Source organism: Trachurus japonicus, chromosome 15 (genome assembly GCF_045865225.1).
Source record: "Trachurus japonicus isolate A0001 chromosome 15, Traja_1.0".
Classification (NCBI taxonomy): domain Eukaryota; kingdom Metazoa; phylum Chordata; class Actinopteri; order Carangiformes; family Carangidae; genus Trachurus; species Trachurus japonicus.
In genome coordinates this window covers 26,463,029-26,475,963 of record NC_140921.1, presented here as the reverse complement: position 1 = coordinate 26,475,963, position 12,935 = coordinate 26,463,029, and the positions used below count along the sequence as shown (strand labels likewise).

The 12,935-nt window shown below is 41.6% G+C and overlaps 1 protein-coding gene across 1 annotated transcript in view; it reads right to left on the bottom strand.

Annotated features, from left to right (window-relative positions):
• Positions 1-12,935, bottom strand: part of plekhh2 (pleckstrin homology domain containing, family H (with MyTH4 domain) member 2) — a 39,697-nt gene that overhangs the window by 16,447 nt on the left and 10,315 nt on the right. The window contains exons 3-10 of the mRNA XM_085800782.1: positions 6,727-6,789; positions 6,486-6,635; positions 5,414-5,497; positions 3,565-3,646; positions 3,258-3,443; positions 1,211-2,085; positions 201-276; positions 18-112 (exon numbers count right to left, since the gene is read on the bottom strand). Coding sequence (XP_085656908.1) covers positions 18-112; positions 201-276; positions 1,211-2,085; positions 3,258-3,443; positions 3,565-3,646; positions 5,414-5,497; positions 6,486-6,635; positions 6,727-6,789 — 1,611 coding nt within the window. The remainder of the gene's footprint in view (positions 1-17; positions 113-200; positions 277-1,210; positions 2,086-3,257; positions 3,444-3,564; positions 3,647-5,413; positions 5,498-6,485; positions 6,636-6,726; positions 6,790-12,935) is intronic.

Here is a 12,935-nt window from a genome sequence, read left to right as displayed (position 1 = left end):
GATCTCACTATACTTACCCCCTTCAGAGTAGTGTAAACTGGTGAAGTCATGTTTTTATAGATGAGGGATGTGTACATAACGAAGGCAGGATATGAGGACTGGAGGGAGGAGTCTGCAACACAGATCACAGTTCAGTTAAACCTGCCACACATCTCTGTACCTGGACATGCAGCTCAGTCTCTTGGTCAACTGTCTCTCACCTTTGCTTGCAGGATCTGTGCAGGAGGTCTCAGACAATCTGATTCCTGATTTAGCCACAGCATAGATACGACTCTCCTGTGGAGAATACAAGAATTCAGAAAGCTTTTCTGAGAAAATCACTTTTGTGTGATCAAATATCCAGCTGGTGATTAATTAGCACTGAAAAGGCAGGGAGGGAAAAAAGCTGCTTAGAATATGATTTTCAATAGAGATCTGACATTTCATCTTCTGAAAACTGTAACATCAGCCTCCTGACTCATCACAGCTTCTTTCTGATATCAACCTTGCAAGGCACTTATGTGAATTCTAAGCGAAAACATCCGTCTTTGTTATTTCAATTGTGTTATTTTATCTATTTATTTGTTTTTGTTGTTTCGTTTGATTGGTTATAGTTATCATTGCGTATTTTGACATATTAGAACATTGAACATCCCCTCTTGTCTTGTGTTATGTACGGTATGTTTGTTTTTCACCCTTGTTTTACACTTGTATTGTTTCCTGTTTCATGTTGTCTTATCACCTGTATTTCATGTAAATAATAATTAAAAAAAGAATAAATGACTTTTATACAAAAAAAAGAAACCTTGCAAGTCAAAACTTGGCAAGAAGAATGTTTGTCTGAGGTTTTCAATAACTACCGTAAATCCTGAAGAAACATTTCTACGTGAAACTAAATATTGACTTTTTACAGCTTGACATTTTCTGCGCTAACAGGATTAAAGGACAGAGCTGATAATAGATCATATTTTTTCAAGTATTTCCATTAAAAAGAATAAAAAACATCCATTATAAATATAACTCAAAAAAATACAGAAACTTTAATTTTTAATATCAGCTAAACTTTCCCTTATGCAGCTGGCCAGTGTCGTTATTATCAATCTTTACTCAAATTGAAATAAAATGTGTATTTTATTTTATTCATGGTTGTGGATCTGGTGAGTTAACAGTATTATAATATATTATTATTATTATTATTATTATTATTATGATTAACAGTGGACAGTCTTACCCAGGACGGCAGCCTGTGTAGAGGAGGAGTAGGAGGTTTGTTGCCAGGGGCTGAGACGTTACAGTCACTCAGGTCAGATGAGGTCTGCAAGGGGGTGGCTGAGACATCAGGGGGCGTGTCCCTACCCGTCTCCATGCCGACCTCCTGCTCCTGCTCCTGCTCCTGGTCGAGGTCGGTTTCCTGTGGCTGGAACAGTCGCAGCATGCTGAGAGCGTTGCGCGACTGTCCGTGCGCTGCCTCCGTGCTGATCGGCGGCTGGCTCAGGTGTTTCTTGGCCAGAGACGCGTTGGACCTGAAGCCCGCCGGCATCCTGAGGCACGGCTGCTTGGGCGAGGCCGGGTTGTCCCTCTGGTCCTGGGGAGGGTTGGGTCGTTTAGGTGTGAGGCTGGGGCTGGGAGTGTTGGCTTCGCTGGAGGAGGAGGACGAGTCCAGTCTTTGGGACTGGAATCGTTTGTTGAGCTCCTCCGAGGTGCAGCAGTCCTCCAGCTTGGCTCCGTGCGCCTGCTGCTCCTCCCCCTCCTCCTTACCGTCTCCCTGGAGCCCATCGGACGCTCCCAGGAGGCTGAAACCTCGCCGCTCCGGTCGCTGCATATCGTCGTCGAACAGGGAGCTGCTGTCGTCTGAAGCCGTCAGGTAGGTCTCGCTGCCCGGCCGGCTGAGCTCCAAACCACACACTCCACCTCCTGCTATGCCTTCACACCCCCCTCCTCCTCCTCCTCCTTGCCCCTCTGAGGCAGAGGAGAAGACCACCTGAAACTCAGGTCCACATGCCTTATCACCCAGCTGGTCCTCTGTGGGAGAAGACACAAGTCCAGTTTGGTCTGATCTGTGGACGTCACTGTTTGTCTCTGAGGAGGCTGTCCTCTTATTCTTCCCTGTCAAAGTAAAAATGACAATACATAACCAACAGGTATTACCGTGATCATCTTTATCTCATATGCAAAAAGAATTGAATTGGTCCTATATTTAACAGGATTCCCGCTCTTTTCTTGAAATCATTTTCCGGGACTTTTCCGGGACATTTTCAGTTGCTACAGTCTGATAGACATGTTATTATGCTGTCCACCTTCTCAATTTATTGTAAATGCCACTAGCAATGAACTGCTCTCAATTTCTCTGTTTCTTCTCTTCTCTTTCTATTTATTTATTGTATGATTAATTGTGCTTTAACTGTTTCCTTATTTAACTGTGTTTTTAATGAAATATGTATCTCTTTCACGGTGAGCCGAAGACAATTTTCCACAATGGTGGACAATAAAGTTGTATTGTATTGTATTAGGCCATACCCCCCCCCCACCATTCATTCTTTGGAGAAGTTGTAGTTTGACAGTCGTAGCTTATTTTGTACATTTAACCAGTTTGTTTCTATGTTTATTCTTTTCTCTCATCCCCAGAAGTCTGATTTAAAGATAAACCTACGGCTCTAACTCATCTATAAAATTATATCTTACGCGCTTAGAAATAAAGACAAACTTATCATAGAACAACACAAAAACAAGTTGTTTTTGTTTTCAAACCACAGCTATAACAGCTCCCTGTCACTATCCATCTGTCACTCAGCAGAGGAGACAATAGGTCCAATACTGGAAACACTCATTAAGTCAAAGCCTCTAGTTTTCTCACTAGTCACTTCTTTGGAAAGGAAATCCTTGGCGGGGTCTGAAAAAGTCAAACAGAGCTCTGGTAGCTGATGTCACCATGTGATAAATAATTATTAATAATAAACAACTCAAGCTTATCCAGGACATTTGACCCTTTGTCTCAGTTTCTATGTGTTTTCCATGACTGCATAATTGGTCAACCATTTTCCAGGTTTTCCAGGTTTTCCAGGACGTGTGGGAACCACATCCCCACTATACTTATTAGCTAATGTTATTCTAACATGCCATGGATATGACCTAATGGCAGAAAAGTTCTGAGTCACTCTGTTTTCCACTACCAGACTGTGCCTTCCTGTGTCCTGCTCCTCCACCGTCTCTGATTTCAACCAGAAATGTGCTGAATCACAGAAGCTGTTTCCAGAGCCACAGCCACTCTGAAGACTCACCAGTCTCATCTCTCCCCTGGCTCTCTCCCTGGGTGCTGAGGCTCCTCTGGGAGGGGGCCGGTCCGGTCAGCACCTGTGGGTTCTTCCCTCTCACCTGGAAACAGCCGAAGGTCAGGCTGCTGAGCCGCTGGGCCTCACCTGGTCTGCACAGAGCGCCTCGCCCGCTGCTGCACTTCTCCTCAAAGGCTGCAAACACAGAAACACGTGTGAATAGATTTTATTTACTGGCATTTACTGTAGCTCTGCTGTGGAAATGTTTATCTAACTTAATTTGGTTGAACAGATGTGACATTAAAACAATTCTTACCCTGCACTTGTTTCTGTAGCTCCAGAATCTGAGCTTCCTGTTGCTTGGTGGTTTCTCTCAAAGCTGCATTCTCTACCTCAAACTGAAGGATAAACATGTTGTCACATCGAAATGAATTATCATCCATCCATTGTCTTTACCTGTATGGGCAACTGAGAGTCACCAATCCACCTATTGTACATATCTTTGGACTAGAGATGTCATGATTACTTGTTTTCACAATTAATTGCGGTATTAAATGCCACAATTAATTTATCGTAAAGATTTCCAAATACCGTCACTTTCCAAAAAAGATTATGTTGTTTGGTGTGCCAAAGTGAAGATAAATGTAAAAAATACTGGTCCATTTACCTAACGTAACATACGACTGGTAGGAATTTAAATGTTAGTGAGTCATTTGTGCTAAAAAACAAACAATGATAAACTTAAACATTTGGTAGATGGCAATTAATGACTTGAATATTTAAAACACTTCCCCTGTGTGATGGTTATATATTAGACTTAAAATATTTTGTGTAAATAATTAGTAATGTAGTTATATTTTGACTGTATTTGATTTTACACATTCATATTATGTAAATTAATAAATGCATAATAATCATGATAATCGTAAAACCGTGATTATTTATCTGACAATAATCGTACAAAGAAACTCTATAATCGTGACATCCCTACTTCGGACAGTTGGAGGAGGCCAGAGTACCCAGAGAGAAGCCATGTAGGGAGCAAACCAAAGAATCCATCTGCTGAGGAAACTCAACTCTTTTGGTGTCAGCAGAAATATCTTATGTACTTTTTACTGAGAGTCTTTTAACATGGTGGTCTATCTGTGAAAAACAAGAAGTGTCTGACATAATCAGAGTGAGTTCTAAAATGACAGGAGTCCAGCTTAAGGACCTCAGTTCTCTTTGGAAAACACAGATGGTCCAGAAGCAGACAGAATATTATCCCACCCTGATCACGTACTGGGCAGTGAACTTGTCATGCTGCCTTCAGGGCAGCCGTGTTATGTGCCAGCGCGGAAACAAACCGCTATGCAAATTCTTTTCTCCTGTCTGCCATAATGCTGCTAAATTATGTGAACTGTGAACTTACTGTGACTTGTGAATACTTTTCATCCTGTCACTGGTTGTGGTTGTTGTTAATTCATTCATTCATGAATGAATGAATGAATGAATGAATGAATGAATGAATGAATGAATGTTTTATTTTCGTGTCATGCCACCACTGTGGCCCATCCCATACGAGATTACAAGACACAATAACAAATACAAAAAACAAAAACTAGACAGTCCTTCCTGTTGGTGTTACCTGCCACACAGGTGTGACATAAATAAACAAATTCAGATTACTTTCAGTACTCAACTATATGTTGCTCTTCGTCTCATTGCCCAAGCCTTTTCAAGAAATAAAGAAAATGCAAAAATATTCAAATGAAAAAGAAGTTTTAGCTTCTCAGCATCGTCTAACCACACAAATTCGTTATTTGGATCTACTTTACTGAACAATTTTTGTCTTATAGAATCATAGAAAGGACAGTAGAACACAAAATGAATTTCATTCTCATTCTCATTCATTCTTCATGATTATATGTGTTGTGTTTATATCTTGCCATATTGTATTTCGGTTGCCACGGACAGGTTGACTGTGAATTGCCCTTTTGGGACTAATAAAGGAATCTGAATCTGAATCTGTGACCCACAGAAAGGCCCGGGAATCGAACCCACAACCTCCTTGCTGTGTGGCAACAGTGCTAAGCATTAATTAACCCTTATTATTTATCACCCAGCTTCCATCTTGTCTCCTTTCCATCCAAACAAACATTTTTTCAACACTATAAAGTACTAACCTCTGACAACTTCAGCATCACCCACTCCTTGATCTTTGCTGCTTTCTCCTCCACTGTTTTGGCATCTTGATGTCGGATCTGTTTCTGGTGAAAGGGAACAGATTTGGATGCATGAATATCAGCAATGTTTGTCTCTGACTGAGTGGAAACTAAATGTTTCAGGATGCAAAGACAGATCGATCAATCAATCAATCAATCAATCAATCAATCAATCAATCAATCAATCAATCAATCAATCAATCAATCAATCAATCAATCAATCAATCAATCAATCAATCAATCAATCAATCAATCAGACTTTATTTACAGAGAAATAAAATGTAACACAAAGTGCTTTACACCATAAAAGCAGACAAAACAAAGCAAAAGTAAAACCCAAAGTCACGCAACTACACACACACACACACACACACACACACACACACACACAGACACCTAATACACTTTCTCTCATATGAAGAGCTTGAACAATTTACAAGAGTTTCAACAATTTACCATGAGGAAACACCAGAGACTAGATAAAACCAAATAAATAAAAGGAACTAAAGCATAAGTGTCAAGGACATGAGAAAAAAAAATGAAATTATACAATAAATCGCAATAAAGACTAAAAAGACTAAAAAATAAATGATAAAAATTGATAAATAAAAGGATAGGAAAAATCGTACAATAGTGTAGATAAGTGTTTCTCAACCTTGGGGTCGGGACCCCACGTGGGGTCGCCTGGAATTCAAATGGGGTTGCCTAAAATGTCTAGTAATTGATTTAAAAAAAATTACTAATAAAAATATTTTTTTAACTAATTATTATTCTTTTTAAATTATGATTAAAAACACCACACTCAATCTTAAACAACTGTATTCTATACTTTCTCGAATATAAATCAAGTTCAAATACAATGCAGCATACAAAAATATCTGAGCTGGTGCATCTTGATTGATGGCCGCGATTGATGACTGCACATGATGGCAGGGTCGCCAGAAATTTGTGATGTCAAAATGGGGTCACGAGCCAAAAAAGGTTGGGAACCACTGGTGTAGATAACCCTCTCACTGTGGTCTGAATGACTTACCTGCTCCTCCAGCTGCTGCTCCAGCTGGACGATGACGTCCTCCTTCTCCTGCACCAGCGCCTGCAGCTCCTGGCACTGCTGGAAGAGACGCACCTCTGAGTCTCCTGACTTCCCATCTGGAGCCTTCAGCTTCTCCTCCATCCACTGAACCTTAAATCATCGTACGTACATACACACATGAGGCCGATGGTCCACACACACTGAGCACAGCAAAAAAAAAAGTGTGCGTCGGCACTCTTACCTGTTGATGAGCAGCGAAGGCTCGTTTTTCTGAATCCATCACCTGGGCCTCTAATTGTTGAATCTGAGAAAGGAGAAACATTTTTTATTATACTTTGATATACCCTTTTTTTCCTCCTCATTTTCTCCTCCAAATATTTTACTGTTGATGTTACTTAACGACACATATTACATACACGCACTACTAACCACACACTCTCTACACAAATAAAGGAGCCCTTTTATTCCCTCCAGTGCTTCTGACCACAATGTTTGCATACACACAGAGGTGAAATATCAAATCCACTTCTGACCAGGGCCAAATACAACAGTACCAAATAAAGACAAAGAAAAAGCTGCACGCTAGAGACGTAATGAGAACTCCAGTCAAGATAACACTGCTATGCTCAAAAAAAAAGAGCAGATGCTTTTCAGCCTGTCTTTGACATTCTTCATTTCATGTGGCTCAAAGGAATCTTTTACAATTGAGAGTTGATATATGTATCTGACATCCACAGTTCCACTGTAGGCATTTATCAGTTTTTTCCAACTTCAGTAGACTCACAATTTTGATAATGAATTCATTTGTGTACAACATGTAAATGCCTACTTGTGTCTCAGAATCGATGAGGCAGTTTTCTTTGCACAGACATGCAGCATATAACACCTTTAACCAGTTCCATAATGCTGATGAGGTGTGGTTACTATGACAGCACAACCAGCTCTTTGTGCGCTGAGATCAGAGTGCAGCATGTGGAAGGTGGTAGGAGTGTGTCAGAACTGCAGCAGCACCGAAAGGTCAAGCAGTTTTGGCACACAGGCTACAGCACAACGGTAAAGAGGGTTGCATAGAGGGAAAACTGGCAGACACACCACTACACATACACATACACAAGATTTTAAACATCTCTGTTTGGGAATTGAGGAGAGAGATGCCTGTATGAGCAACATTCCTCTGACATTTCTCTACTCAAAGTGGTTAAAGAAGCAGAGGAACTGGTATCTTCTGTTAAACCTTGATGGAGGAAAATATGTAGGAATGTCAAAGGAATTTTTTTTTGGTGAAGCCATCATGGTAGGAAGACTTTTCTACAGTACAAATTAAACTAAATTAGAGGAAATGTGTAACAAGCCCTGCTGGGAAACTGGCACTCACACCAGAGAATGGGATGTGGCTCAGAGACGGACAGAGCACTGGAGAAAGTGAAGAAAGTAATTCATTGATAATTCAAAAAGTACACCTGCAACCTTTCACTGTCTTTACTGACGGACTCAAAGGTTCATCTAGTCAAGGAAACTGTTGCCCTTTATTTTCAAAGAGGATGCCTTAACACAAGACAGCAGTAAAAGCACAGGAAGAATAAATGTCATAATGATTAATGTCAGATCAATATATGAACATACAAGGTCACTGGAACTGACAAACTGACATGGAACACAATGTTCATGACAGACAGAATCAACTATGAATTTACAAATCTTATGATATAAGTTATTACAAACAATCATTCCTAATCATATAGTGTGACAATATGTGACTATGGATCTACAAAGACACAAAGAGAGAGAGTCTAATTGTTTATTTGTTATTGAATATTGAGATATGCATATGTACTGTATATCTGTTATATTGAAATGTATTTGTGAGTGGTTTGTGCAGTGCTTTGGCAACAACGGGTTTCTGTTCATGCCAAGGGGGCAGTTGTCGGTCTGAGAAGTGAAGCTCACTTCCGCGTTCAAAAAACTGCAATCCCCTCGGCTTCCTCTGGGGGCTGGTGTCAGAAGGGAGCATTCCCCATAGACCCCCATGTTAAAATCGCCGATTTTACATCCTCAATAAACATGTTAAAAGCCTGGTGTCAGAACGTTTTTTTGTCTCAATCGATAGTTTCTACCCCCGCACACACTCTGAGGGGGGTGAATTTTTTTTTAACTCTACAGTTTTACTGTTATTAGGTTAAAACTCTGGCCAATTAGAGCGCGGAAACGTTGAGTGACAGGTCCGAGCAGCTCCGTGGACAGCTGCTTCGAGGCCAGTGGGCGGGTTCTCGGCCGGCCAATCCAACATGGCGCTGTTCAGGCCGCCATATTTGAGTCACAAAAACGACTCCCCAAAACCAATGGGTGACGTCACGGACGCTACGTCCATTCTTTTTACAGTCTATAGTTCATGCCAATAAAGCTAATTGAATTGAATTGAATTGAAATTGTCTCCCCATCGGGGAATCGAACCCCGGTCTTAGTCCTCTACAGCTATACGCGACTGGCCAAACTCCAGTCTCTGCGGAAAAATCATCTTAGGTAATAGGTGTGTATTAGAAATACTGACATATATTACTGAAGAAAAAATATGCAAGACTTGTACACTTGTATGAAACTTGTACATTGTACTGAAAAAATAAATAAATTCTGTTTTCTCATTTATTAAAAAAAATATTTTGTTTCCATTCTTCCTCCACCCAGATTCCTAGAAGCAGTTCAGTTTTCCTAGTATTCTGGGTACAATGTTTTAGAAGTGGAAAATGACTTGCAACAGACTGCGCACTCTGATGCTGCCAACTACCTGACGTCTACAGCAGTTCTATTACATTCTGTACAAATCACCAAATAACCACTCAAATTAGTCAGAACAGATTTTGTCCTGGTTCTGCTCCTGTGAAGAGCAAAAAGAGTTGTATCTGGCTCGGGCCTGGATGTGACCGTTGGAACCTGGCATGGCTGCGCTCTAGTTCTGCGTCTGCTAACTTCCATAGACCGACAGAAGTGGACCCAGCTCGCCTTAAAGCAGCCACACCCTGGCCTGCAGGAGTTTCCACTGCACAGCGTTTTTGGGAGCAACAGCAGAAGCAAGGCCTTCACTACTCCACTTGTCATTTCAGTGTAATTTGGGGACAATAACACACACACAGACATCAGTGGAATCTGAGTACTTTCACATCTGGTGTTGAAGATACAGTTATGAATTTCATCCTTTTGTGCTGATAAAAGTGGCAATGAAATGATAGTTATAACCACAACATACACACTTTGCATTAAAAAAACCAAGATGGACTATTGGGTACTGACATGAAAAAGGTTAATATTATCTTACAAACAAGCAATCTCCCTCTCTCTACTCTATATAGATCCTCTGCTCCACCACAAACCACATGTCCCTCTCTCAACAACAAATATAGCATCTGGCAGAGAGCGGCCTTTTAATTACAGGGCATGTATTCTGTAGGCTGCATCTGGAGACGACACACACTCAGTCTCACACACATACACCAGACATAACAACATATAAAAAGCCATGAAAACAAGTCCGTGATGATGAGCATATTCTCCTGTGTATCAGACCATGTGTGCAAGGGTGTGTATGTTTTACTCCTTCTGTATGTTATGAGACATAGGGTGAATTAGGGCTGTGTGGCATCCTGTTCAGCTCAGTTGTCTCGCAAACTGATAGTTCGGTTCCAAGTCGATGCCGACACCTGCATATTTTCGACACCGAGAGAATTAACAATTTTTTTTTTTTTTTTTAGCAACTTCCTGTTACCGCGAGTACCGAAAAAATACAACGTTGCCCCCGGTGCACCGCGTCGAGTCCTGTCAGGAGTCAGGACTGATCGGACATTATGCATGTGGTCTTGTGCAGCTACAGTTGAGCTCGCAGTCCGTTTATGTGAATCTGGCCGGACCTCGAGCTGCTCCAACTGCTCAGGGTGCGTCACAAGTTTCCGGTGAGCTATGACAGTGGTGCGGCCATGGATGCAGCGTTTGGACTAAATACATCCATGGTTTGGACCAGGGCAGGCCCAAGCCTCCATAGGGCCCAAGCAAAATCATTAATTTGGTGCCTTCTATTACTGCCAATAATACTGATTATGGATTATTTACTAACCTCCAAATTTATTTCATTTTGTTTAATTTATTTGATTTTACATCTGGAAAGTGGGCGGAGTCATAACTGAGAGTGGAAGGGACTATCACTAAAATTGGGCATGGTAACACCTGAAAGTGGGTGGGTCTATTATGGGAAGTGGGCAGAGCCATAACCGAAAATGGGCGGGGTTATAGGGGATAATAGCGGGGGGAGTGGGCGGGGTTATAACAGGAAGTGAGCGGAGCTATGGCTGAATTGGGTGTGCTACAATGAGGAAGTGGGCGGAGCCACACCGGGAAGTAGGCGGGGCTATGACAACTTGGGTTGAGTTAAAACGGGAAGTGGGCGGAGCTATAACCGAAAATAGGCGGGGTTATGTGGATAATAACATAAAGTGGGCGGGGTTATAACAGGGAAGTGGGCGGCGCTATGACTGAAAATGGGTGTACTAGCCTACAATGGGGAAGTGGGCGGGGGCACACCGGAAAGTGTGCGGGGCTATGGATGAAAATGTGTGTGCTGCAATGGTAAAGTGGGCGGAGCCACACCTGAAAGTGGGCGGGACTGATGAAATGGGTACTCGAGTACTCGTATATCGGCTGCAGCCCTCGTCATTTTTGCACGCGTGTGTGTGAAAACAGCTGCAAAGTGAATGAATGAGAACAACAGTTCTCTTGTTGAACTAGGCTACAAGTAGCCTATAACTGCATTACTTTCTGTTTGTGTTGAGCCATAGTTACAATTTTAACTCTGTTATTACTTCATGTTTCTGCCTGAGAAGTTGTTGAAGCACAGTGGAGCTCAAATACAAGAAAGTTTGATGTGAAACATTTAAAAAATAAAATAAAGTACATGATCTTTTTTAAAATCATGCTAGCAAATACGTATCGAGAATTGTGGACATTTACTGGTGTTGGTATCAACTACTGAAATTATGGTATTTAATTCAATTCGAAAAACTTTATTTATCCCCAAGCGGTATCGTGACTAGCCTACCAGTGAGAGGTTAAAGTTTATGAAGAACGCCATATTCCCATCTCCCATACACACTACGCCTGCTGCTTAACTGTCTATGCCTGACACATGGCTCTCCTCTCCCTCTGAACAATGCTCCAGCACCTCTGCAGTCAATTGATTCCCTCTTCAGTTCCAGACTCTTTTTCGACTTCCATTCCTGGAATTCCACAACTGGCGCTCTGTGGCCAACCTCCCCTGAACTCCATCCGTCCCTCCCCCATCGCTCCATCTGCAGCCAGACAGCCAGTTCACAAAGCCTCTTTCTGCAGCCCCTGTGACCCGTAGTGTTCACCTACAATTATACAAGTTTAACATCAAATACATGAAGCAAACAAATCTAAAGTGGAAACTTGTTCCTAAACCAGTGCCCTAAAAGTCCAGTTTAAGCGTGTTAATTGTCAAGTATGTTCAACCGGGGACAAACACACAAAACAACATGTGGCTGTATCCACATGGAAAAAAACATGAACATGGATGGAAAAAAAACAATACCTCTGTTAAGGTTGAAAAAATATCTAAGGAACTCAAGATGAAAATTGGAGGCGGATGTTTGTGTGCTTTGTCCCCCAAGTTACATGTAGGTTACGTTTTGCCATAGGTGATGAACTTGATCCTGTTGTTGAACCTGTTGATTGAGCCCAACATGTCTGACCTGACACACGACTGGTTCATGTGGCCAGTAAGCCCCGCCCACCACATGGGAAGATATTTTATTTCTGTCTAATAGTGGGATGAGAGGAAGACCAAACTAAAACTGTCACTCCTCTCGTGGTTTTGCTGTGTGTGTCTACTGTACAGTATGGATATCTGAGTGTGTGCTGTGTGGGTGTTCTCATGGGTGTAGCTCCCTGCCTAAAGGATAGGTCTGGTGATATTCAACATGTTTCTTATTTCCACAAAAATCCTCAAAAACCCAAACCAATGTCCTTCTGTTAGCTGTGCGTATGGCTCTGTGATGATGAGCACCATCTTACACATCAGCAACACTGTTGTACTAGTTGACATTTACCTTAATGATTATGAACTGTACTGTGATCAAGTTTCCATATACTACAGTATTTCCACACACTTAACACTACTGGAAAGGATGGTGGCATGATATCAACATAGTGTGGTGGTTAGCATTCTTGCCTCTCAGCAAGAATGTTCTGGGTGTGATTCCTGGGTCTGGGGCCTTTTTTTGGGTAGTTTGCATGATCGCCCAGTAGGGCTGGGCTATATTGCAAATTTTTTTATCACAATATATTTTTCCATATTGATCGATTCTCGATATTTCCATACAATGTATTTTTTGCTGATGCTGCCAGTTCAAGGAGCATCCTCACTGAATCCTGAAGAAACCAGAGAAC